The following is a 24,802-nucleotide window of genomic DNA, read 5'->3' on the forward strand; positions in this document are numbered from 1 at the left end:
TAGAAGCCACTGTGGAGGCGGGGCTGGCAGGATCACTAAGGCATTACTGCTGGGGCGGGCTCCCTCATGGCTTTAAGCACCCTGCTGCACCTGACAGACAACCGCCTGTTAGGTGTAGGAAGTGGGGGGGGGGGGGGTGTTGGAAGCCATCAGAGAGGCTGGGCCAGCAGGATTACTGCACCTCACAGGTGGTTGATGGCCATTCCTGATTTCCTCAACTGTCATTAGCTGTCTGCAGACTCCTGTAACGGTTGGCTTTTTTTTACCTCAGAACACTGAGCTCTGCAGCTGACCAATCCGAATGGGGGGGTGCGAGGAGGCAGCAGCCTGGCAGCCACATAGGAATCAATGGGGGGAGCACATTTTACTCCTTCTGACCCCCTTAGGGGTCGAATTTCTAAAAATCCCTTCTTGGTGAGCAACTAACCTTCCCTGAGCCTGCTATGTAGGGAGGGCAGGATACAAATCCAATAAAATAAATAAAATAAAATAAATAGCCGCTTGCCAACTGACTGCCTTCCCCCTAGCGTCCCTTTTAAAATAGTGTATCCAAGATGGTGGAGGTTTATGTGGTACGGAGAAACGCTGCCAGCATAAAAAGTTATAAAGTATTTATTAAAAACAAAATCTTCACAAGCATGCTTTTAGCACAGCACCAGACTGAGCAAGGGATTAAAAAGAAATGGGTAAAGCGCAATCCCTCTCTCTCTCTGTCTCTCTATACGTGCCCTATCAGATGCTATTAATATAGGACAGGCTCCTTAACTTAGGATCTTATGGATCGCTACAGATTCTCCTTTACCCTGAAGTTTTCTTCCTGCTTCACAGGCAAGCACATGGCCGACGGCTGCCTCCTCCAGAACTCAGTTAAGAGTTTTGTCTGCTTTGATGGACCCAGCACTAAAGAGAGCTTCCTCTTGCTGCAAGGAGTTTTTATCATATCTGTTTCTCCACCCACTGACCAAATCTGGCTGGGTTGCAAAAGAAGCTTTTCCTGAAGCCTCCAGAATGTTCCTTCCTGAAGTCTCTCTAGTATTTAATTCCTCCAAATCTGTGTTCTCTGCTTGGAAGGGGGGACTGGCCCATCTCTCTAGCTAGACCTATTAGCATTTGCATGAAGGTGGGCTGAGGCAAGTCTGGAAAGCTCTAACTCCCCCCCCCCTTCCTGCCTTCTCCCTGACCAGAGGGGGGGGGGGCTTTTAAAAAAGGAAAAATGGATTACTTCAAAAGAAGCTGAACTCCAACAGGGTCACTCAAGGTAGAACTAGTCACAGCTGAGACCCCAGACTAAGAGGCACCCATCCCCTTTGGGAATCAACAGCCACATCAGCAGAAGCAAACAGACAGTTCCAATGGTGATGGGAGGGGAGGAGTCTTTGAAAGCTGGTGGTAAGCAGCAGTAGCGGAAGGTGGCAATGGTGGAGGATCTATGACAGTGCCTCTTCAGCTAGCCCTGGTTAGTTAGTGCCACACGGAAGGCAGCCATGACAAACCACTCCTGATAATCTCATACCCTCAAAGCCCTATGATGAGACAATCCAAAGTGTGCTGGAAGCCAGGACCCCCCAGGTCTGACCCCCAGGTCAGATACACAACCCTCCGCTTGCAAGACATGAGCAGAGCTGCTAAAGGGAGGACATCTGGGCAGTCATGAACTCACAGGGTTGCCCTAAGTCAGCAGTGACTCCACAGCCCCTGAATCCACACACATGCCGAGGTTGTGCTTCATGCTTTGTTTCCACTGTCGGTTCTACCACCTGCAGCTTTTCCTCACTCAGCTTCCAGAAGATACTTTGCTAGCTGGGATGGATTTCCTGCTCCTTTGCCTGGGCTAAGAAACGTGTCTTGACTCCATTTGGGAAACTAATTGTATGAAGACTTGTCTGTAACCCAAGCCAGTTTTCTGCCAATGTCTACATTTTATTATTTTGATTTTTTGGGCCATTCTATAAAATACTTGTTTTTTTGTCTTTTTTAAAAAACACACACACACTCTTAATTCCACAGACAATCTGTGCTTTAGGTTCTTCACACCATGCTCATCATACCCCAATTAGCTTCAGCTTCCCTTGCAGTAAATTTGTTCCTTGTCTAAGAGGATTGTGGTGAGGCAGGGGGTCTCCAACCTTTTTTAGCATGGTGGGCACAGCCACAAAATGGCTGTTGCAGGAGGGCCATAGCTTCTCTTCAGTCACACAGTGAAGAAGATCCTTGCGCTATGGTGGCAGCTAATACCAAAACAATGCTTTTAAAAAGCAGGACAGCCAATCATAAGAACATAAGAGAAGCCAATGTTGGATCAGGCCAACGGCCCATCCAGTTGAACACTCAGTCACACAGTAGCCAAAAATACCAGGTGCCATCAGGAGGTCCAGCAGTGGGGCCAGGACACCAGGAGCCCTCCCACTGTTGACCCCACACACACCAAGAATACAGAGCATGGATCTCTGTTCCATATGTTTATCTAATTCCCGCTTGAAGCCGTCCATGCTTGTAGCTGCCACCACCACCTCCTGTGGTAGTGAATTCCATGTTTTAATCACTCTTTGGGTGAAGAAGTACTTCCTTTTATCTGTTCTAACCTGACTGCTCAGCAATTTCATTCAGTGCCCACGAGTGCCCACAAGTTCTTGTATTGTGAGAAAAGGAGAAAAGTACTTCTTTCTCTACCTGCTCTTTCCCGTGCATAATCTTATAAACCTCAATCATGTCACCCCTCAGTCATCATTTCTCCAAGCTAAAGAGCCCCAAGTGCTTTAGCTTTTCTTCATAGGGAAAGTGTTCCAACCCTTTTATCATCCTAGTTGCCCTTTTCTGCACTTTTCCCAATGCTATAATACCCTTGTTCTGAGGTGTGGTGACCAGAATTGCACACAATATTCCAAATGAGGTTGCACCATCGATGTATACAGGGGCATTATGATACTGGCTTCAGTTCCCTTTCTAATAATCCCCAGCATAGTGTTGGCTTTTTTAATTGCAGTCACACACTGTCTCGACATTTTCAGTGAATTATCTACTACGACTCCAAGATCTCTCTCTTGGTCAGTCTCTGCCATTTCAGAACCCGTCTATGTGTATTTATAGTTAGGATTTTTGGCCCCACTTTGCATCACTTTGCACTTGGCCACACTGAACCCCATTTGGCACGCTGACGCCCACTCGCCCATCCCCGACAGATCCCTTTGGAGGGCCTCACAATCCTCCCTGGTTCAATCCACCCTGAACAATTTCATGTCATCAGCAAGTTTAGCCACTTCACTGCTTACTCCCACCTCCAAATCATTAATGAACAAATTAAAAAGCATCAGACCCAGTACTGATCCCTGCGGTGCCCCACTGCTTACCACCTTCCACTGAGAAAATTGCCCATTTATACTCACTCTCTGTTTCCTATGAATTAGGAATAACCCAGTTTTTGATCTACAAGAGGACTTGTCCTTTTATCCCATGACTGTTGAGCTTAGTTAGGAGCCTTTGATGAAGATCTTTATCAAAAGCTTTCAAATCTCCAATGGCCAATCAAAATCTTTGCAGGGCAAAAGCCCCACCTAGCCACACCCACTTCCTAAAAAGACTTGTCGGGCACCCACGGGCACAATTTTGGGGTCCTCTGTTGTAAGGTGCTCTAGCACTCTGAATGAGTCAGTGGTGAGGTTTAGCCAAGAGAAAATCCTGCGGGCTCTCCATCACCTCCAGAGCTACCCCAGGGGCCAAGTCTTCTGTGGCAGATTCATACCAACACAGCATGCAGTGTATCCCAAGGGTTCATAGGACAGGACTCCTTGTTCATGTCACCTAGCACACGTCATTCCATACAGTCCACAAAGGCTGAAAGAGCTTGCCAACCTCTCTCTCTCTCTTTCTCTCTCTCTCTCACACACACACCTCTCTCACACACACACCCCTACCTTCATTAGCTCCTGGAGGGACTCCAGCTGCAGAAACTTGCTTTCAGTGATCAGCTTCTCTGGGTCACATTGCTGTAAGAGAGAAAGTTAGGAAGGATGAGCATCAGGAGAAAGGTGCCGGGGGGCCGTCCATGAGCCTATAAAGCTTGAGGAAATGAAAGAATCTTTGAGAAGGTCCCAAATGTATTCTCCCACAGAGAGTTTCCATGCAATACTGATTTGGGGGATTTACTTCTAGGTAAGACTTGAATCCCAGCACTTCCCTCCCTCCACCATCAAATGAAGAACCTTAGAGTTCTGGAAGAATTCTCAAAGAGATGTATGGTATCAAAATGGAGCTCAACAAGACTGTACTCATTTTCTTAACATCATCTCCCATAAATGGTCAACAGGATCCCAGTTCAGTCCTGAGATGTCACAACTGCCAAGTGTTGGATCCCCAGGCATTCGAAATAACTCCACGTTTGAGTCAAAGCAAGGTTTATTTCAAAGCGATGGTTCAAGCAGGAACAAGGACATTGTTAGGAATGACTACCAATACACAGGTATAACATAATAAAGGGATTTGAACCAGGTTAGGGCCAATGAGCCCAGTTCCCGCTGGCGGGAATAGAACTTGTAAACGCGCGCCCATTTCATGGGAACGTAACAGTTCAGTACAATCAACACAGGTTCAGTTCACAGGGTAGATACCCATAACAAGCTGAGCGAAGCACCGACTCCCACCACCAGCTGCATGACCTTGGCCAGTTCCGCAAAGTACAGAGAAACAAAATGAAGCTACAGGAACCAAGGGGGGGGGGAGAGCACAAGACGTGTTAAGCAGGTAACACCAGATACAATGGCAGCAAGCTGACATACTGCCCCCTCAAAAATACACATTAACCACCCCCTCCCGGATTCGGCGGGAGACCTCCCGGTTTGCCCGGGAACTTTTTGTGAAACTCTCTGAGCATGTAAGGGGCCCGAATATCCCCTTCTTCCACCCATTCTTGGTGCTGGGGTCCGAAGTCCACCCACCGGATGAGATACCACAATTTACCACGTTTAATTCTGGAATCCAAGATGTCAGCTATTTCAAAATGCTCCTCCCCATCGAGCATGATAGGAGGAGGGGGGTCACGTGCAGGCCTCTATTTGCCTTGGCCTGTGTCCTTCTTCAAAAGACTCATGTGAAATACAGAATGCAGAGACTTCAAATTTTTAGGCAGTTCAACATCTACAGCAACATCATTTATGATTCGACGCACCCTGAAGGGACCAATGAATTTCCAGCTAAGTTTCCTGCAAGGACGCAAAAGTTTGATATTCTTGGTAGATACATAGACAAAATCACCAGGCTTGAGGTCCCATCCCTCCACCCTTCCTCGATCAGCCTGAAGTTTGTATGCCAGCTTGGCAGCATTTAAAGTACTACACAACAATGGCCAAGCATCCTGTAAAGATTTACACCACAAGCCTGCATCCATAGGCTGTAGAGGAGCACCCCCCCCCCAGGAATGGTAAAGGGGTGCTGTTATATCCCAGAGCAGCCTTGAAAGGAGACATGTTAATGGAATTGTGTAACGTGTTGTTGTAACAATATTCTGCCAATGGTAGCAAGTCACACCAGTCATCCTGCTGATAATTGGTAAAACAGCGTAAATATTGTTCAAGAGTCTGATTAACCCTTTCGGTCTGGCCGTCGGTCTCTGGGTGGTAAGCGCTGCTCAAACCCTGTTCCACCCCCATAATTTTCATTAATTCCTTCCAAAATTTAGAAACAAATTGTGTGCCATGGTCGGATATCACCTTAGCTGGCAAAAGATGGAGGCGCACCACGTGGTAGAGAAATAACTTAGCCAGCTTTTGAGCCGTTGGGAGGGAAGGAAGGGGAACAAAATGACTTTGCTTAGAAAACAAATCCACCATCACCCAAATTACAGTTTTCCCCTTGCTAGGGGGAAGGTCAGTGATAAAGTCCATCGAGATCACCTCCCAAGGCCTGGAAGGAGTGGGGAGGGGTTGCAGAAGACCAGGGGACTTTCCCCCCCTCGGTTTAGACAATGCGCAAGTTTGACAGGTGCGAACAAAATCCAGAAGATCTTTGCGCATGTGAGGCCACCAAAACTGCCGCCGCAGCAGTTGGAGGGATTTAACGAAACCCCAATGTCCTGCCAACTTAGATCCGTGAGCGAGTTGCAGAACCTCCCTGCGGAGAGAAATAGGCACATAAAGTTTATTGTCAGAATAAACCAACCCTTCTGGGCTGCGGACATAGCCATGTAATGTGGCAAGGACCTCCTCATCCTCCTTAGAGAATTCAGCACGGTAGCGCCCCCCCCCAATCCGATGACAGAGGGGCCGGAGGAGGAGAAACAGGAGACGAGGCTGGCGTGGGAAGTTTGCGTGCTTGCGTTCTCGTTACGACAGCCCCCCCCCAACTGGGCGGGAGTGAAGATCGAGTCAGATGACCTCATGTTGGCTCTCATGGTGCGGGAGGCGGGACAGGGCATCAGCCAGCGAGTTAGAAGACCCGGGGAAATGATGCAAAGTGAACTGGAACTTGGAGAAAAAATCCGCCCACCTCAATTGCTTGGCGTTGAGAGAACGGGGGGACTTCAGGGTCTCAAGGTTTTTATGATCAGTCCATACCTCGAACGGGACCCTGGCCCCCTCCAGCCAATGACGCCACGTGGAAAGGGCAAGGCGAATAGCCGATGCTTCCTTCTCCCACACACTCCAGTGACGTTCAGCATCAGAAAAATTTTTAGACACAAAAGCTAGCGGATGCAAATGCCCATCGTCCCCCTTCTGGAGAATAGCCGCCCCCATAGCGACATCCGACGCATCGGTTTGGACAATGAATTGTTTCGATTCATCGGGGTGGGCCAAGATCGGTCCAGAGGTGAACATGCATTTCAATTTGTTAAACGCCGCCTCACATTCAGGAGTCCATTTCAGCGGAGCCCCCGGCTTCGTTGCGTCAAATCCCTTCCCTTTAGTTTTTAACAAGTCAGTGAGGGGGAGGGCTATTTGGGCGAATCCTTTAATAAAAAATCTATAAAAATTGGAAAATCCTAAGAACGCTTGGAGTTGCCTTCTGGTTTGGGGGGGTTCCCACTCGACCACATCTTTGATTTTCCCCGGATCCATTTCCAACCCCCCTCCCGAGATTCGGTAGCCTAAAAAGTCAATACGTGATTGGTGAAACTCACACTTGGAAAGTTTAGCAAACAGCTTGTGCTTATGCAACGTCTTGAGAACTTTATGAACCAATTTGATATGTGAGGGGAGGTCTTGTGAATACAGTAAAATGTCATCCAAGTAAATAAGCACACCCTTAAACAAATACTCATGTAAGACCTCATTAATCAAGTTCATGAAGACCCCAGGAGCCCCTTGAAGCCCGAAGGGCATCACTAAGTACTCGAATTGTCCCAGCGGGGTATTGAACGCAGTCTTCCCCTCATCGCCCTCTCTGATCCGCACTCGGAAGTAGGCATCACGCAAATCAAGTTTAGAGAAGATCTTCCCTTTGGTGGCTTCCGCAACCAAGTCTTTAATCAAGGAAAGGGGGTACGCATTGGTAGTGGAAATCGCGTTCAAACCCCGGTAATCTGTGCATAAACGGAGCCCCCCATCCTTCTTTTTCCTGAAAAGCACAGGTGCGGCAAAAGGAGAGGAGGCAGGGCGGATAAAACCATGGGCGAGATTTTTGTCAAGGAACTTCCGTAGTTCCAATTTCTCCGCGGGCCCCATGGCGTAAATCTTCCCCCTTGGGAGTTTGCAGCCCGGCAACAGTTCAATGCCGCAATCGGATTTGCGGTGGGGGGGCAGTTCGTCCACCTCCTCTTCGCCAAAGACCTGTGCCAAGTCATGATACTCCGGGGGAAGGGACGCCATTTCCTCGGCCGTCAAGGTAGCGCAAGGGAACTCAAGCGAGGGCGGGGGCCCCCACGTTTCTTCCCAACGGTGCTTGTTGCATTTAGGTGAAACAAAGTCAATCCTGCCCTCCTCCCATAGTACATAGGGATCATGTGAATACAACCATGGGGCTCCGAGTACCAGAGCAAACTGCGATTTGGGAGTTACCACAAAAGTTCTTTCTTCCCAATGTTCTCCCGCACCCACCCTCAGTGGCATGGTCTCATGAACACAAGGATCCATGGGTGCCCCATCCATCTGGGTGAAAATAATCGGGGACTTGAGTCTCTTTATGCCCGCTTCCAAACTAGCCACCACCTTGGGGCTAATCAAGTCTCTCCCACACCCCGAGTCAATCAGTGCTTTTACACGCACATGTGTTCCCAGAATCGGATTTAACAGCGAGACAGTCACAAAAAATAAAGAGGGGGGTTCTCTCACCACAATAGGCGCCTCCTGACTCAAAAGGTCCTGCTGCTGTGCGCTCTTCACAGCAGGACGTTCCCGTTTTCCGCAGTTCAGGATCGGATTCCCCCGAGTCTTCCAGGGGTTCCTCCGTCGCGGCTTGCAAAGCTGTGGAGAATTTGGGTTTGGCGCTCCCTCTTTTCGGTTGGGTAGTTGGATTCCCTTTCGGCGTCGGCAGCGTAGGCTTGTCCTTCCCTTGACCGGTTCCGCAGTCCGCAGCGAAATGGCCCCTTTCCCCGCATTTCAGGTACAGTCCCATCTTCATCCTCAGGTCTCTGGCCGCGTCCGACAAGCGCGCTGGTTTCGGCTTCGGGGGAGGGGGTGGGGTCCCTCTCCCTCCGTTGGCTGCCATGTCAAGCCTGATGGTTTGAAGGCAGCTCTCCGCATTTTCCGCTTCTTGAGCCTACGCCATCAAGGAATTAGGGTCAACCGAACGTAACACGGTCTCTCTGATCTCCGCATTCAGACCCACTCTGTACATTTCCACCAAAACTTTGTCAGGCCAATCGCGTAACTTCGCGGCTTGATTTCGGAACTCTGCAGTATAGTCTCTCACCAAACGTCGACCTTGCTTGAACGTGCGCAAAAAGGCTTTTCCCCGGTTTTCTGCATTTACGTCTTCAAAGCGGGTTCTCAGCGCCCACATGAAAGCCCTCAAGTTAAACAGTTCAGGGCCCCGGTTAGTATGTAGTCCTACATACCAGGTCGCAGCTGCTCCTTTCAGTCGGGAGGCAATTACATCGATCCGGCCGCTGTCATCGAGGAAAAAGTGTCCATGTTGGGTCACGAGCTTTTGTACCCTCACCGTAAAGAAAGCAAGTTCTTCTGGGTTCCCATCAAACGTGGCATCCAGTAAATCCTTCGGTCTCGCCCTCGGTCCCGCTTGTGGGATTCCTGGTGCCCCAGGTCCTCCTGGAGGGGGAAGAGCTGGTGCTACCGGAGGTCCCGGTTGCGCAGGGATCAAAGGGGGTGGCAGACCCGGTGGCGGACTTGACCTGGGATAGGTGGCAGCAGTCCTGGAAGCGCCGGTTGTGGTGGCACTTGGGGTTGTTGCTGCGGGATTGGGGCCTGCGCTTGTAATCCATGAGTCACCACCAAGTTGGCAATACGCATATCCATCATTTGCGGTAGTGCATCGAAAACATCGCCCACCGTTCGCATGAGTTGTTGTACCGACTTCTCGAGGTCTTCTATTCGGTCGTCTCGGGGGTCATAGCTGCTTTCAGCCGAGTCTCTTTCCCCTCTCCGAATTTCTCTCTCTGCTGCCCACATCTCGTCTTCCCGCTGAGATGCTCTCTCCGTACGTCCGGTGACCGTTCCCGGGTACATCCCCCTGTCAAACAGGCTTTCTCGGAGAGCACTGCCTCTGTGAGAAAAGATCTCTTTAGTCCCTTTCGAGTCATACAGAGACCAGTCGTCCCACTGCTCCGCATCTCCATTTCGACGGGGTAGGCGGCGGCCATGGAAGGTATCCCCCTTGCGGGATCGCTCCCCCGACGGCCCCTGTTAGTCCCAATGTAGTCACCGGCGTTTCAGTGGCCGTCGTGACCAAAGGAGCGGACGTAACCGGAGTTGCCTCCGTGGTTGCTGGTTTCTCCTACTTCCCACTCATGACAGCCGTCAGAATTGGGATGATAGAGAAAAGTGGATTCCTAACAAAATGTTGGATCCCCAGGCATTCGAAATAACTCCACGTTTGATTCAAAGCAAGGTTTATTTCAAAGCGATGGTTCAAGCAGGAACAAGGACATTGTTAGGAATGACTACCAATACACAGGTATAACATAATAAAGGGATTTGAACCAGGTTGGGGCCAATGAGCCCAGTTCCCGCTGGTGGGAATAGAACTTGTAAACGTGCGCCCATTTCATGGGAACGTAACAGTTCAGTACAATCAACACAGGTTCAGTTCACAGGGTAGATACCCATAACAAGCTGAGCGAAGCACCGACTCGCACCACCAGCTGCATGACCTTGGCCAGTTCCGCAAAGTACAGAGAAACAAAATGAAGCTACAGGAACCAAGGGGGGGGGGGGAAGAGCACAAGACGTGTTAAGCAGGTAACACCAGATACAATGGCAGCTAGCTGACACCAAGTCTGGCAGGCCTCTTAGGAGTCCTGACATGGACCAGCAGAGATTTTGATTGGGCCCCAGATAAGTCTTTCACTAATCGGGGCCAGGGCCTTCTTCGTGGTGGCTCCAGCCTGGGTGGAATGAGCTCCTGGAACAGACCAGAGCCCTGCGGGATCTTCCGCAGTTCCGTGGGGCCTGCAAGATGGAGCTCTTCCACCAGGCTTTCGACTAAGGAGCTGCACTACACACCGAGGAGTGACCCTGTGCCCTGGCACCCCGGTCTGTAACCTGGGTGTTACCATCGTGGTTCCCAACCTGTCCTCACTGCATAGTAAATTAGGACGGGGCTGGTGTGAAAGCACTGGCACCTAACCCTAACCCTAAATTATGTTATAAGATCTAATGCTCCTACTGCATAAGTATGTTCCATCGTTTTATGTGTTATATTTTAAAGGATTGTTATTTTAAGTAATTTATGCTAACGATAGGTTTTAACTGTATTCATTGTATTTATGATTGTTATGAGAGCCAGTTTAATGTAGTGTTTAAGTGAGCGGACTCTAATCTGGGAGAACCGGGTTTGATTCCCCACACCTCCACTCGCACCTGGCTGGATGACCTTGGGCAAGCCGTAGTTCTGGTCAGAGCTATTATTGAAAAAGAGCCATTTCTGTCAGAGCTCTCTCAGCCCCCACCGACCTCACAGGGTGTCTGTTGTGGGGAGGGGGAGGGAAAGGAGTCTGTAAGCCCCTCTGAGACACCTTTGGGTAGTGAAGGGCCATGGGGTATACATCCAATCTCTTCTTCTTCTCTCAAGAGCAGTCCTCGAAAGAGCTCTCTCAGCCCCACCGACCTCACAGGGGGTGTCTGTTGTGGGGAGGGGAAGGGAAAGGAGTTTGTAAGCCCCTCTGAGACTCCCTTGGGTAGTGAAGGGCCATGGGGTATACATCCAATCTCTTCTTCTTCTTCTTCTTGTAAGCCGCCCTGAGCCCACCTTGGCAAGGAGGGCAGATTATACATTAAAATAAATAAATAAATATATTTTGAATTTTTGGGTGTGTGTGTGTGGGGAATCTAAAACCCAGAGCCTGACTCTCCCCCCCCCCCATTTTGGAGGTCCTTGCTATCTGCCCATCATTACCAATGGGAAGGGCTTCATCTGCCCATGCCACCAAACAAGGTGCTCGAGGGCTGGGAGGATAAAATGGTGTGTGCCACTTCAGACTACGGGGTGTGTGTGTGACCACCTCTTTCTCCTGCATGTAGAGGCCAAGAGAAAGTCTAATGTGAACTCCTTCTTCCCCAGTCTGAGGGGAAGCTTTCAAAAAGGTGGTGTCAGGAGGTGCAAATGGCCCCACCTCAGTGTCCCCCTGTTTTCATGATTATGGACAGGGGCGGCTGTGTCAGACAGACAGGAAAGGGCACACGGCTCATCAAGGGGGGGGGGAGAGAGAGAGAGAGAGAGAGAGAGAGAGAGAGGCTCCCCCCCCTCAGAGCAAACCCCCCCCCCCCCCCGGGGGGGGGGGGCAGCCTGCTGAAGTGCCAGGGTGGCTCCCGCGGGCCTCACTCCTCCACTGCGGATGGGAAGCAGCGTGAGCAGTCCTGTTTGGACAGTGGAAGGAGCATCTCCTCCACTCAGGGGCAACTGACATTTTCTCCACCTCCATGGAGAGAACCTAGAGGGTTAAAAGTCTGGAAAGCAGGATTCATTTTTTATTTCTTTTGCTCAGCCGTGGAGTTCACCAAGTGTCAGCCTTGGACAAGTTGCTCTCTCTTCATTTAACTGCCTCACATAGTTGGGATGAAGACAAAATAAAACTCTTGAGGGAGAGCAAAGCACAATAAATGCTGCCTTGGAAAGTTTACAGGACACACATGCAAGTGTGGAACGAAACTGATTGTGAAATCCAGTTTCACTTAATGTTCTCTAAATATTGCTGATGATTTATCTTCTTCTCAAACAAGATCTGTGTTTTTGTGTACATCACACACGTACAAGCTCCTGGTTTTCCAACCCAACACATTCTGCACACAGGTATGGTTCTAGCTTTCTTTTCTGCTGTCTAGCTGGCGGGTAGACAGACAGATCCCACTGCCCTAGTTCTATTGGGTCAAATGTAAAACAAAACAGAACATCATTGTTTTGGAAGCACAGAAGCCTTACGCAGCATCCCTGATCCTCCATGTTTCCCGGTTAAGGGGGAAAATGGCTGTTCAAACAAACTACAAAGATGATCTGACTTCAATGGTAACAAGAGAAAGAAATTTTACTTACAAAAATAGAAGTACATCTTACAGGAAATATTGCTGTAAGTACATTTAACACTGTGAACAGATTAACTTCAAAAAGTTTCACTTGCTACATCTCCAAGCCCAGGTAAGAGAGAGAAGAAGAAAGGTCCCATATAAGATGAAACAGAAGGCAAGCAACAGCCAAAGAGACTCAACATCTAACCAAAGAGAGGGACAGGGGACGCGACGGGACGGCCAAATGTACCTGAGTGAGCGAATCCTCTTAACTCTTTCCGTCCCAGATCCTGTTGCATGCAGAGTTATAATGATATCTAGCTCCCTGGGCAGGCAGACAGACCCCACTGCCCTCGTTCCTGGGTATGGGCCATCCATTACCTTTATGCACTCGAGGGCCATTCGCTTTGCCTCCTGGCTCTCCGTAGATGGCCCTCTCACGCCAGATGGTTCCGTGCCACTGAGTGTCAGCCAGCTAACAAAACTTAACACCGTGGACTCACCACTACAAAAGAAGGACATGTCATGTGTTAGTGAATGACGAAACAGTACTCAGCAACACTTGGACACATTTGCCTGCTAGTTGGCCACACTGGCTGGGCTACCCACCGGCTGGAAGGTGTCTCCTCACGCTGCAGAGAGATCTTGCCATTGGGATCCACAAAATCTTCAACCTGTGAATCAAACCAATGTAGAGTGGGTATAACCTTATCGCTTATAAGGGTTGCTGGGTTCATAGCTTCCTTCTTCCACTCAAAATCAACCACAGAAAACTGCAGCATTCCTAACTAGCATAACCTGCTGTGGTCCACTTTAGGCTAACAGATCACCCATCAGAAAGCAATGCTGCTTCTGTTCTATGAATGGAATGTTCGTAATGGCTGAACAAGGAACTCTCTGAAGAGCTGAGACTAAAAAGGGATATGTACAGGAAATGGAAGGAGGGTCAAATTACTGAGGGTGAGTACAAGAAACAGGCTCGAATCTGTAGGGATGGTGTCAGAAAGGCTAAAGCGCAGATGGAGATGAGGCTTCTGAGGGAAGCTAAAAATAACAAGAAAAGTTTCTATGCTTATGTTCGGAGCAAAAAGAACAGGGATGGGGTAAGCTCATTGCTAGGGGAGGACAGTCAAGCCTTAACAAGGGATGAAGACAAAGCAGAATTACCCAGATCTCACTTTGTGTCGGTCTTTAACCGTAAGGTGAGCTGTATGCAAACTGAAGACTGCAGAGCATATGAAGGAAGGAGGAACTGCCAGTCCAGAGTAAGTAAGGAAATGGTTAGAGAGCATCTAGCTGCCTTAAATACTTTCAAATCTCCAGGGCTGGATGGCTTGCATCCCAGGGTGCTAAAAGAAATTGCAGATGATATTTCAGAGCCTCTGGCTCTAATCTTTGAGATGTCCTGGAGTACTGGTGTTGTGCCGGAAGACTGGAGAAGAGCGAATGTTGTCCCAATTTTCAAGGGAAAAAAGATGGACTCAGGAAATTACAGGTCTGTCAGTTTGACACCAGTACCTGGAAAAATTCTAGAGCAGATTATTAAATGCTCTGTCTGTGATCAAGAACAGCGATTTGAAAGCTTCGGCGAGTAGATAAAATGGGAACCACTCCTTAGAGAGGGTGGGCACACCAAACTCCCTTGTGGGAGGGTGTTAGCTGACGGTCGGACGTTCTGGTCGAGGTTTGAAAAAGGCAAAAAAAACTTCTCGGCTACAAAGAATCCCTGCAGTGAATGTTCCGGCCAGGCGGTGGCAGTGTGGCGATTGACATATGGGTCCTGAAGCCTGGTCAACAAGCAGCCGTGCGGAAAACGACGGAGCCAAGCCAGAAGACGTCTACACTGGGCAGTGACGGCGTGTGCAATTAAATGAATATAGGCCCCTGTCACACGGGCAGGAAACTGCAGAGGAGAAGTGTGGCTGTTTGCCCCGGGGCAAACTAACATGCAGTAAAGCGATCAGACCTACTGTGGAGGTTCTGTGGAGGTACTGTGGAGGTTCCATGGCAAGGGAGAGGTGCCGATCACAACACACGCCTGCGCGCAATGAAGAAGCGCGCGGCGCGGCGAACTGGTTTTCTTTTTTTGTGTACACTGTGAATGCGCATGCTCCGTTGGGTGCGTGTGCGTATCCACGGAGACGTGGGAAAAAAAAAACCCTTTTCCGCAAGGGGACATGGGCGGGCGCCGGATACCACCGGAAACGCGATCAGACGCTTGCCCTTGCCCCGCAGTTTCTGGAAACTAGTACCTCCAAGGTACTAGTTTTTTGCTGCGCTGTTTCGGCAGGAAGCCTCAGTTGTGCCACGGAAGCGCTACGCTTCCCAGATGTGCTGGTGAGATCGCGACCGGAAACTCCGCTTGTCTTCCGTATCTCTTGCGTGGCTAATGTTGCGTGTGACCGCAGCCATATGTTGTCTTCCCTATCCCCTACAAACATTGTTAGTCCCTTTCTATATTGAGTAACTGTACATCGCTTTGAGCCCACTGGGGAAAGCGATTAATAAATGGAAAAAAATACTTTAAAAAAACCTATGTGTAACTTTCATTAACATGCACACGCGACCCATGTTCTTTTTGTTACACCTCTAGCATTCACTTTTGGCAACTGAGAAATTTAAAGACAGCTTTACAGCTATTTGATGCTAATGCTACAGCAGCTGATAACAGAAAATTACTAGCGACCCTGAATCAAACAAGGCCACCAGAATTGTCTCATCTGACTGGTAGCAGCTCTCAGGAAGAGAGGAAGAGTAATTTTTCCCAGCCATGCGAACAGGGATTTGTTTTTTACAGAGGACCTGGAGACTGAACTTGGGGTTTTGTACTGTCAGTGATGTTCTGAAATGGTGCGTGGAGTCCCTGGAGGAGGGTGAACTGGCTGGAATTTAATCCTGACAAGAAAGAGGTTCTCTGGATTAGTAAAAAGGCAGGCCAGGGGCTTCAGATCTCTCTTGTCTTGGGTGGGGGTTATACTCCCCTTGAAAAGCCAGGTTCACACAGCTTGGGTGTGCTGCTTGACACAGCAGTCACCATAGGAAACCAGGGGCCTGTGACAGTCTGGACTAGTGCTTTTGCCCAGCTACGGCCTTGGTCTATCAGATCTAGCCTTAGTTACCTCTAAATTGGCCTACTGCGGTGATTAACACATGGATTTCACGGGGGGCGTGGCAGCAGTCCTTCTGGTCAGCTGCAGCTTGCTCGCTCTCCTGCAACCCCCAACAGATAAACAACGTTTACTCTTTAAAAACAAGGTAACTTTATAAAAAATTATCAATGCCAGCTAAGGGAAAAGCCCGAGGCAAAAGAGGAGTTAAAAAGTCACCTCTTAAACTACTAACGACGGAAGAAACAAACTCTGAGTCAGAGCGTGATTTTTCCTTGCCAGAAGAAATGGCCGCAGCTGGAGGAGATACAATTGCACAGGCGTTAAAAGAAATAAAAGAGGAGATTAAAAGCGTGATAAAGACTTTGTCTTCTGATGTAGGACTATTAAGAAAGGAATTCGCCCAGCTCAAGAGTGCTATCGACCCAATAAATCAGAAACTAGACGAAATGGCTTCAGCTGTAAAACTAACTGACCAGAAGGCAGACTCTGCACTTCAGGCAGCTAAGAAAGTTTTGGATGATTTATCAGAGATACGGATGTTTGAAAATTGGGCCCAAAACAGGATTATCCTCCAGGAGACGAGACTAAGGGAAAGAAAAGCGAAGCTACGGGGAGTTTCCCCCAACTTTTGTGCAACGGGAAACTTAAAGCAGGAATTAAACAAATGGCTTCTACAGATACTGCGGTCATTAACATTTCAAAGAGAGCCCCCGCAGGAGTCCCGCAAGATATAATCATTGAATTCAAAGAGCTCAACACAAGGAATAAACTGTTTAAAATAGCTCGGGGGAAAAAGGGTTTGCTCTTAGAGGACACTTGTGTGTTTTTATATGCTGACGTCATCCCAGAGGTGCTGATTGCAAGACGAGGCTTGCGTGAAACGGCTAAAACATTGAGAGAGAAGGAAATACCATACAGATGGTTAGCTCTTGGACATTTGGCTGTGACGATAAAAAATAAAACATTCACAGCATATAATGAGATGACGGGGAAAAAACTTGTTGAAGCTGTTATGAAATTGAAAGATGGGGAGCTGTGAGGGGAACAACATACTTTGGCATTGATAGTTAGGTTATAGGATAAGCATGTTTATGAAGGATAGAAATATAGAAGAGGTGTTTAACTTGAAGTTTAGAGTTTGCAGTGCCATAAATGGGTGTAGCAAGGAGGCGATGAGTGTGCCCCCCCCCCAAGATCTCCGTATATAGGGAGAGAGGTTATTTGGCCTCTCGTTGTAGAGGGGTTCTCTACAGCGCCCATAATCGGAGGCAACCCTTTCAACTCTTCGTTTTAGGTACAGAAGAAGAAGATAGAAGAATATAGCATTATGTGAGTTAGTAGAAACTGTAGTTTTTGTGTGGTATTATGAGGATTAATAAGTTATGGGGAAGTTGGATGGGATCCATAAACGGGTAAGATAGGGGCATAAGAAAAGAAGAGGGATTAAAAGAGAAAAAAAAATTGGCTGTTGTAATAGTAACCTCAGATGAATTTTTTTTCCTTTTGTTTGCATGTTTGTTTCAAGATTGTTTAAAAATGGAAAATGAGCATATGATTGTGTTGAACGGATATGCTCAACAATAAAAAGTGAATGCAAAAAAAAAAATTGGCCTACTGCAATGTGCTCTACTTGGGGCTACCCTTGAAGAGTGTTCAGAAGCTGCAGCTAGACTGCTGGTCAAGACCAGCTATCTGGAGCATGTGACCCTGATACAGCAATGACACTGGCTACTGATTTCATCCTGAGCCCAATCGAAGGTGTTGTTTTAGACCTTTAAAACATGACATGGCTTGGGACTGGGGTACTTGAAGGAATGTCTTCTCTCATATGTTCCTGCATGAGAATTCAGATCACAGGGAAAGGCCCTCCAGCAACCAAAGACGCTTGCTTGGTAAGTATCTGAGAAACGGCCTTTACTGTGGCAATCCCACGATTACGGAACAACCTCCCCAGGGAGGCAGGTCCCCCCCCCCCACTTTTGATCTTTAGGAGGGAGGTGAAGAACCACAGTTGATTAAGCTTGCTAACAGGCCTACATTTTGATTTAAAATTTTAGTCTTCATGTTTTTTATGTATTCTGTTCTATGTATTTTATCTATATTGCAAGCAACTATATTGAGCTCTGTGAGGAAGAAAGACGGATAATAAATGTTTTAAATAAATAATTACTAGTGGATTACAACTTTTTCTAATTGGCTTGTAACTGACAAATGTGAACTTTAAAATCTGAGCACGGTGATTCCCATCCTTAATTTCTTCCATGGTCCTGATTTCATTCCTTTCCTAGTCTACAAAACTATTGAAAGGTAAAGGTTTCCCTTGCTCGACAGCCAGTCAAATCTGACTCTAGGGGGCGGTGCTCATCTCCATTTCCAAGCCGAAGACCCAGCGCTGTCTGAAGACATTTCTGTGGCCATGTGGCCGGCATGACTAGATGCTGAGGCGCATGGAACGCTGTTACCTTCCCACCGAGGCGGTACCTATTTATCTACTTGCAATTTCTTGCTTTCGAACTGCTAGGTTGGCAGGAGTTGGGGACAGAGTAGCAACTACTTAATTTTAGGTAACAGACATTTACCTTCAAATACCTCATATATGCCTTGTATTTTTTTTCTTGTAAAGAAAACAGAAACTGTGATAGTGGAAAACAATGACAGAACCTTCAATCCTGTCTTCTTTAACAGGAAATTGTAATTGGGAGGCCTTCCATTTTCTGCAGATACGACAATTCATGGTTTGTTTCATCGAATGTCTGAGTTGATGGCATAAAGCTCTTTAGCCTCCAAATTATTATGCTAACGTATTCCAGGCTTTCCTAACCTTTTCAAGGCACAACCGTCTTTCTCAGTGTGGTGGTCTCCCAGCAACCAATCTGTGCTAAGCTAAATGCCGGTGATGGCAAACAGTGTGTGCAGGGTCCAATCAGGCAGGCTCCTGCTCAATGCTCCCTCTAAGCCATGGAGTCTTGTGAGCAAAAATTCAGCTTTGTGAGCTACTGACATTAACGTTGTGAGCAAGCGATTTGGCTACTGCATAAATTAGCTCATTCTGGAGCCATCCTTCCTGAGCGAAGACAAAGGCCAGAGGCTAAAAAATTGTGAGCTAGCTCACACTAACTCAGCTTGGAGTGCACACTGCTCCTGCTACCAAGTTTCTTACCTCCACCATGGTTTTTGGCAACAGTTCGGCTCTGAAAAGCTGCAGCAAGGCCTCCATGATGTTTTTCCAGCCCTCTCGCAGAATATTGCCATGGCGATGAGCCAAGTGGAACACCGTCTTTGCTGCAATCTGGGCCTTCGGGTTGCTTCCAAAAACAGTGGGCAGGTTCTCAATGGACTGCAGGAGAAGAGGAACACAGAGGTCAGGGTTAGCCCCTCTTTTTCCCTTTAAAGATCAGACAAGAACCAGTCAGGGAACAAACAACTATTTACTAGAAAGACTGGAGTTAAGTTGTTAACCAACTGGAGAATGTTGTGTGGACTGTGCCTCTCGCCTGCCCTGGCCACAATCATTCATGCTCTGGAGATTTCAAAGATTATCTACAGTGACACGCTTTATTTGAACGACCTTGCAAAACAATTTGGAAGCTCCAGTTTAGGCAGCAGACTGGAGCCACAGGGCAATCTCCCTGCTAGCCAGCAGGCTTCCTTTTAAGCTGCAGGTTATCACATAATGAAAGGAGTGGCTTGGGCCCACTGTGCCTGAAGCAGCACCTCCATCCCTAGTACCAATCTACCTCCAGTGGCTACAGTCTTCCTTGGGGAGGGTTTAAAGCATGCATGCATGCATGATATCACTTAAACAAGTGCATAAAGCAGGTCTACTCTGTTATTAAACATTGCTATTAAACTTGCTGCACAAGGGGAAAATCAGGCAGAGTCTTTGTATCTTAGATGGTAAGTTTGGGGACCTTTCCCACACGCCCTGTGAAGAACGCTGAAGCCACCAAATAATCTCTGTTGTCCTTGAGTAACCCTCATCAGCTCCTAGACTCATACAGTACCCGCATACAGTGCTGTACCACAAGAAACCCTAACCCTCACTACCCAAGGAGGTTTCCCCCTCCACCCAATCCTGCCATCTCCTGCTACCTGCTATTTCCGACAGACAGTCAGAACTTCTCTTGTTGCTGACTGTTTTAACAAAACTACCCTTTAAGGTAGCAAGATTCTGCACTCTGGCATGTTCTAATACTTTTATTGTTACTATTAACTGTACATTTTCTGTACAGAATATCTATTTTATGAATTTAATGTGTATTGTATATTGTTGATATTCTGCTGATCTTGGATCATAGTAACAATAAACTAAACTAACCTAAATGTGTGTGTGAAAGCACCCTGTGTTTAGCCCTGACTGAGGGCTGTTTACCACGGATGGAGAACTGGGAAGGTTGACAAGAGGGAGTGGGTAGATCATTGAAGACTCCCATTTGGGCCAGAAAAAGGGATAGATCTTCTAGTGAGACCAAGAGATTCCCTACCCAGATAAAAAGGGAGAGAGCTATGAGGAGTGGAGTGATCCTTTGTCTGGTGTCTTTAGAGACTGCCTGCTGAAACCTGAAGAGTCAGTTAAACCCAAGAAATTTAGAAAACACTGAAACAAAAGCCTCTCATCTTAAAGATTCTAAGACTATTGCTTGAAACATATGAACTGTAGTCTGTGCCTATATTGATTTACTTCAGAGCATGTTATTGATTTACCTCAGTAATTTTATCCCTGACTTCACTTGACCGATTTCCCCCTCTACGTTGAATAAATTACTTTATTTTTGAACTTTAAAAATTCTCTCGTGTCTTTCAGAAGTTTAAGTTAAGACAGTGATCTTGTCTCTTCCCTCAAGTTCCTGGGCTGAGCCAGCAGCAAAATATCATACTGACAGGGTGGGACAGCCACGGATTTTCAGAAAAGAGGAAAATGTAAGGGGCTGTTCTATAGATGCCCTTGAGTTCTAATATTTAAGGAGGGAGAAAAATTTTCTCTTTGTCAAATCCCTCCAACTTGTGCATAATGCTATAAACCTCTACAGTATCCCCCGTAGCCATCTCTTTTCTAAATGGAAAAGCCCCAGCGGACTCCTCAGCCTTTCCTCCTCATAGGGGAGATGCTCCAACCCCCTCGGTCCTCTTGGCTGCCCTCCTCCTCGGCACTTTCCCCAGTTCTGCCATGTCCATTTTGAGATACGGTGACCAGACCTGCACACAGTGTTCCAAATGAGGCCTCATTATACAGGGGCACTCCAGTATTGGCCGTTTTATTCTCAGTTCCTCTCCTATGAATCCCTAGCATAGAGTTCGCCTTTTCCACCACTGCAGCACACTGCGCTTGATACTTCCGTTGAACTATCCACTATGACCCGACCCACCCCCCCAGATAATTTCCCCCCTCAGTCTCAGCGAGACTGGCATGAGTGCATCTCCTGCACTTTCCACAGTGAACCCAGATGCCATCTCCCCACCTTCCTTTAGCAATCCCTTTATTCTTTTGTCACCCACAGGCCCCCCCACTGCTTCTCTGGCTGGTTTCCTGCTCCGGATATATATTTTTAAAAATGTTTATGGCTTGTCTCGATGCTTTATATGGTTAAGGAATTTGGGAGGCTGTCCTGAGGGATGAGGGACTTGTTTTCTTCGAGTCTGACCTCCCCTTTCCAGCCTCACCCACAACCACCGTCAGCATCTAACCCACCGTTTGAAACCAGCTTCGCGGCCCCTTCACACCCCTCCCTTGCAGACTCACCTCACTGCTCAGGGCTGTGAACTTGCAGAGGGAAATTATAAGATTGTCAAAAACATCACTCAGGCCATAATGGGCAGCAATCATGGCACATTTCCTGAAAGACAAACCACAGCCAATGGAAGAGTCACCCCACTTGTCACCTTGCTTCACATTACTTTACATAAAGCTTCATCTGCATCAGATGCTAACAACAAGAAGCCTAGCCAGCAACATTTATATTTATTTATTTATTTTTATTTATCGTTGGATTTATATCCCACCCTACCCCGAAGGCTCAGGGTGGCTGACAAGGGCACAATGTGCCAAGATTATAACAATAAAAACGCAAGTATAAAACAGTAAAATACAGTAAAATGATGTCGTTCACTGATGTAGTTTCACAAGGATAGCTGTGTCCAAAGCAGACACACAGAAAATACACCTATCTGCCAGGAAGGGAGGGAGGGAGGGAGGGAGGAAAGCACAGAAATACAACTTCCAGTCTTGCTTACTATCAGCTATGCTGCCATGGGGGTTGGGGAGTTCATTCTGTGTCTTGCTACTGGCTATTGCATTCCTATCCCTGCTGTTCTGCCTGTGCTGAAATGCTTGCCTCCACAGATGTGCAGGAGGAGGTTGTGTTGTCTGGAGCTCTCCTCTCTACCGTGAGAGACTCCTAATTCCCAGCTTTAGTCACCTAACGGTTTCCTAAGTTATCCCGCGCGCGGGAGGGGACCTAAGTGGCCCATGCCGGGGGGCAGTGCATACGAATACCCTATATCCCATTAGGTTCTATGGGTCGCCGCCATTCCTAACAGTGTCTGTGTTACTGCATCTATAGCTTTGCGATAAAAGTATAACCGTTCCTGAATGTGTGTACTTCATTGTTAGCTGTGGGTCCTGACACTTACCCACGACTGCATTTTCACTGGGCTAAACACTAAGTCTCCATCTTCCTTAGTCAAAGAAGCTTCGATCAAAGTAAAGAAAAGCTGCATTAAAAAATGGAGACCCGCCAAATGCTGCAGAAAGGAGTTACCTGAAACCAGTGAGTGCCTTCTGGATGATTGTTTCATCTAGGCTTTTGTCAAAAACATAGGAGAGGGCAGCGACAGTCGGTCCCCACGTCATGGCAAAGAGGTCATGGTCATAGCTGCCAGGTGGCACATGCAGAAAGATTCCTTCATCAGTGGCCCCACGATGCAGCAACACACTCCACAGGTAGTTTTCCTTTACGAGGCCCGTCTGCTCCTCTGGCATCACTATCTCTTCATTTCTATTGGAGACGACAGCAAAATGATGATGCATTTCTATCGTTAATCTTTTGCATTGACACCACATGCATTCCATGACAATCACCTAATAAAATTGCAATTGGAGCCTGGCAAGAGTCCCAGACCAATTTGGGAGAAAGCTGAAAAAGACTAGTCCCTCGTCAGTTAGAAGAAGTCTTTCTGATAATTTTTATTTTATTTTTATTTATTACATTTTTACCCTGCCCTCCCGGCCTAGCCCGGCTCAGGGCGGCTTACAACAGAGTAAAATTCAAACAATACAGTACATAAAATCACATAAGTTAAAATACATAGAATGTTAAAAACTCAAACATAATAAAACATAGTAAAGTGCTAGCAATACCCTCAGTTTACGGTCAGCTCTTCGGTCTTCTTCGGTTATCTTAGGTGACTGGCACGGGCAATATTTAACGGAACGGTGGGTCAGGGTTCAGCCAACATAGCTATTAATTGTTGGCAGTGGAGTATTACATGGTGGCAGCTCCAAAGGCCTGGCAGAAGAGCTCTGTTTTACAGGCCCTGCGGAACTGTGAGAGGTCTCGTAGGGCCCTGGTCTCTTCTGGGAGCTCGTTCCACCAGAGAGGAGCCGCCACCGAAAAAGCCCTGGCCCTAGTTGCAGTCAATCTGGCCTCCTTAAAGCTCGGGAGAGCCAGTCGATTCTGGGTCCCGGATCTCAGCGTCTTCTGGGCCATTATGTCAGCAAGCTGCCATAGGGTGGTGTGTTCTTTTCTACATGTTACATTGTACTCTGTCCATACCCCCCCAGTATCCTCCTGTGTAGGTGTTTACTTTCTTTTGCTTGCTACATCTGCGGAACTGCTCAAGGTCAACCAGCTGGAGGTGGGATGGAGTTATGGCGTTGCTTTGCTTATTATGTATCTCATGCCTGAGAACTGAGCTGGTGTTTATGTTGTAGAACCGTTGTGTTCCCAAGGAATTGGGCGCTAGTTTTATCTGCCTTCCCGCCAGCGGGAATTGGACTCATTGGTCCTAACCTGGTTCAAGTTCCTTTATTATGTTTCCCTTTGGGGTCTGTAGTCATTCCTAACAATTCTTGTGTTCCTGATCTAACCATCGCTTTATAATAAATTTAACTTTGTTCTTCAAACATGGATTTATTTCGAATGCATGGGGAATCGGACACATATGTGGGGAAAGGTGGTCCCTCAGGTATGCAGGTCCCTGACCAGAAAGGGCTTTGAAGGTAGCAACCAACACCTTGAAGCGAACCCAGTATGCTATGGGCAGCCAGTGCAATGCCTGCAGCACAGGTCGGATGTGCTCCCGAATTGGGATTCCCATCAACAACCTGGCTGCGTCGTTCTGCACCAGCTGCAGCTTCCGGATTTGGGACAAGGGCAGCCCCATGTGGAGAGCATTACAGTAATCCAATCCAATCACATGGATCACTGTTGCCAGGTCACTGCGTTCGAGGAAGGGAACCAGCTGCCTAATCAGTCAAAGATGGTAAAAGGCCAACTTGGCAGTGGCTGCTACCTGGGCCTCCATTGTTACGGAGGCCCCCCCCCTCCTTAATGTCATCCCCTCCAGCAGCAGGCAAACACCAACACTTACTTGACGGCATGGTACATGTCCTCCAGCATGTCCTGCTCAAAGTCTTTGCCTCCATTTACCCCCTTCAGGTTCTTTCGGAATTCCTGTAAAGAGCAATTAAAGAAGCCACCATAAAGACTCTACTAAGACCACAACAATTTCAGATGACATCTAACTGGCAGGAAAGTGGGTGTTCTACAAATGGTGTTTCCGATGCTGAGAGGGTTGGTGGGCTCTGTATCACATATACTCACTCAGTGACTCCATGAATTTGATCAAGGCAAACAAACACCAAATCCTAAACTGTGATGTTTCTTTGAGTCGCATTCTTCATGGCCTTCTCAAATCAGACTTTTATAGAATCATAGAATGTTACAGTTGGAAGGAACCTTGCAGGTCATCTAGTTCAACCCCCTGCAATCTGCAGGAGCATAGCCGAAAGATAGCCCTACAACACACCCGAAAGATGGTCATCCAGCCTCTGCTTGGAAAACGTCCAGCCAAGGAGCATCCACCACC

At 47.7% G+C, this 24,802-nt stretch overlaps 1 protein-coding gene across 4 annotated transcripts in view; it reads right to left on the reverse strand.

Annotated features, from left to right (window-relative positions):
- GBF1 (golgi brefeldin A resistant guanine nucleotide exchange factor 1) overlaps positions 1–24,802 on the reverse strand; it is a 209,099-nt gene that overhangs the window by 31,707 nt on the left and 152,590 nt on the right. For all 4 annotated transcript variants that reach the window (XM_015424302.1, XM_015424301.1, XM_015424300.1 and 1 more), the window contains 7 exons: positions 24,305–24,387; positions 22,474–22,710; positions 21,456–21,549; positions 18,876–19,052; positions 13,215–13,279; positions 12,987–13,110; positions 3,912–3,983 (listed from right to left, as the gene is read on the reverse strand). In XM_015424302.1, the coding sequence (XP_015279788.1) occupies positions 3,912–3,983; positions 12,987–13,110; positions 13,215–13,279; positions 18,876–19,052; positions 21,456–21,549; positions 22,474–22,710; positions 24,305–24,387 (852 nt within the window). The remainder of the gene's footprint in view (positions 1–3,911; positions 3,984–12,986; positions 13,111–13,214; positions 13,280–18,875; positions 19,053–21,455; positions 21,550–22,473; positions 22,711–24,304; positions 24,388–24,802) is intronic.

This window comes from Gekko japonicus, unplaced genomic scaffold (assembly GCF_001447785.1).
Source record: "Gekko japonicus isolate JY-2015 unplaced genomic scaffold, Gekko_japonicus_V1.1 scaffold2432, whole genome shotgun sequence".
Taxonomy (NCBI): Eukaryota; Metazoa; Chordata; class Lepidosauria; order Squamata; family Gekkonidae; genus Gekko; species Gekko japonicus.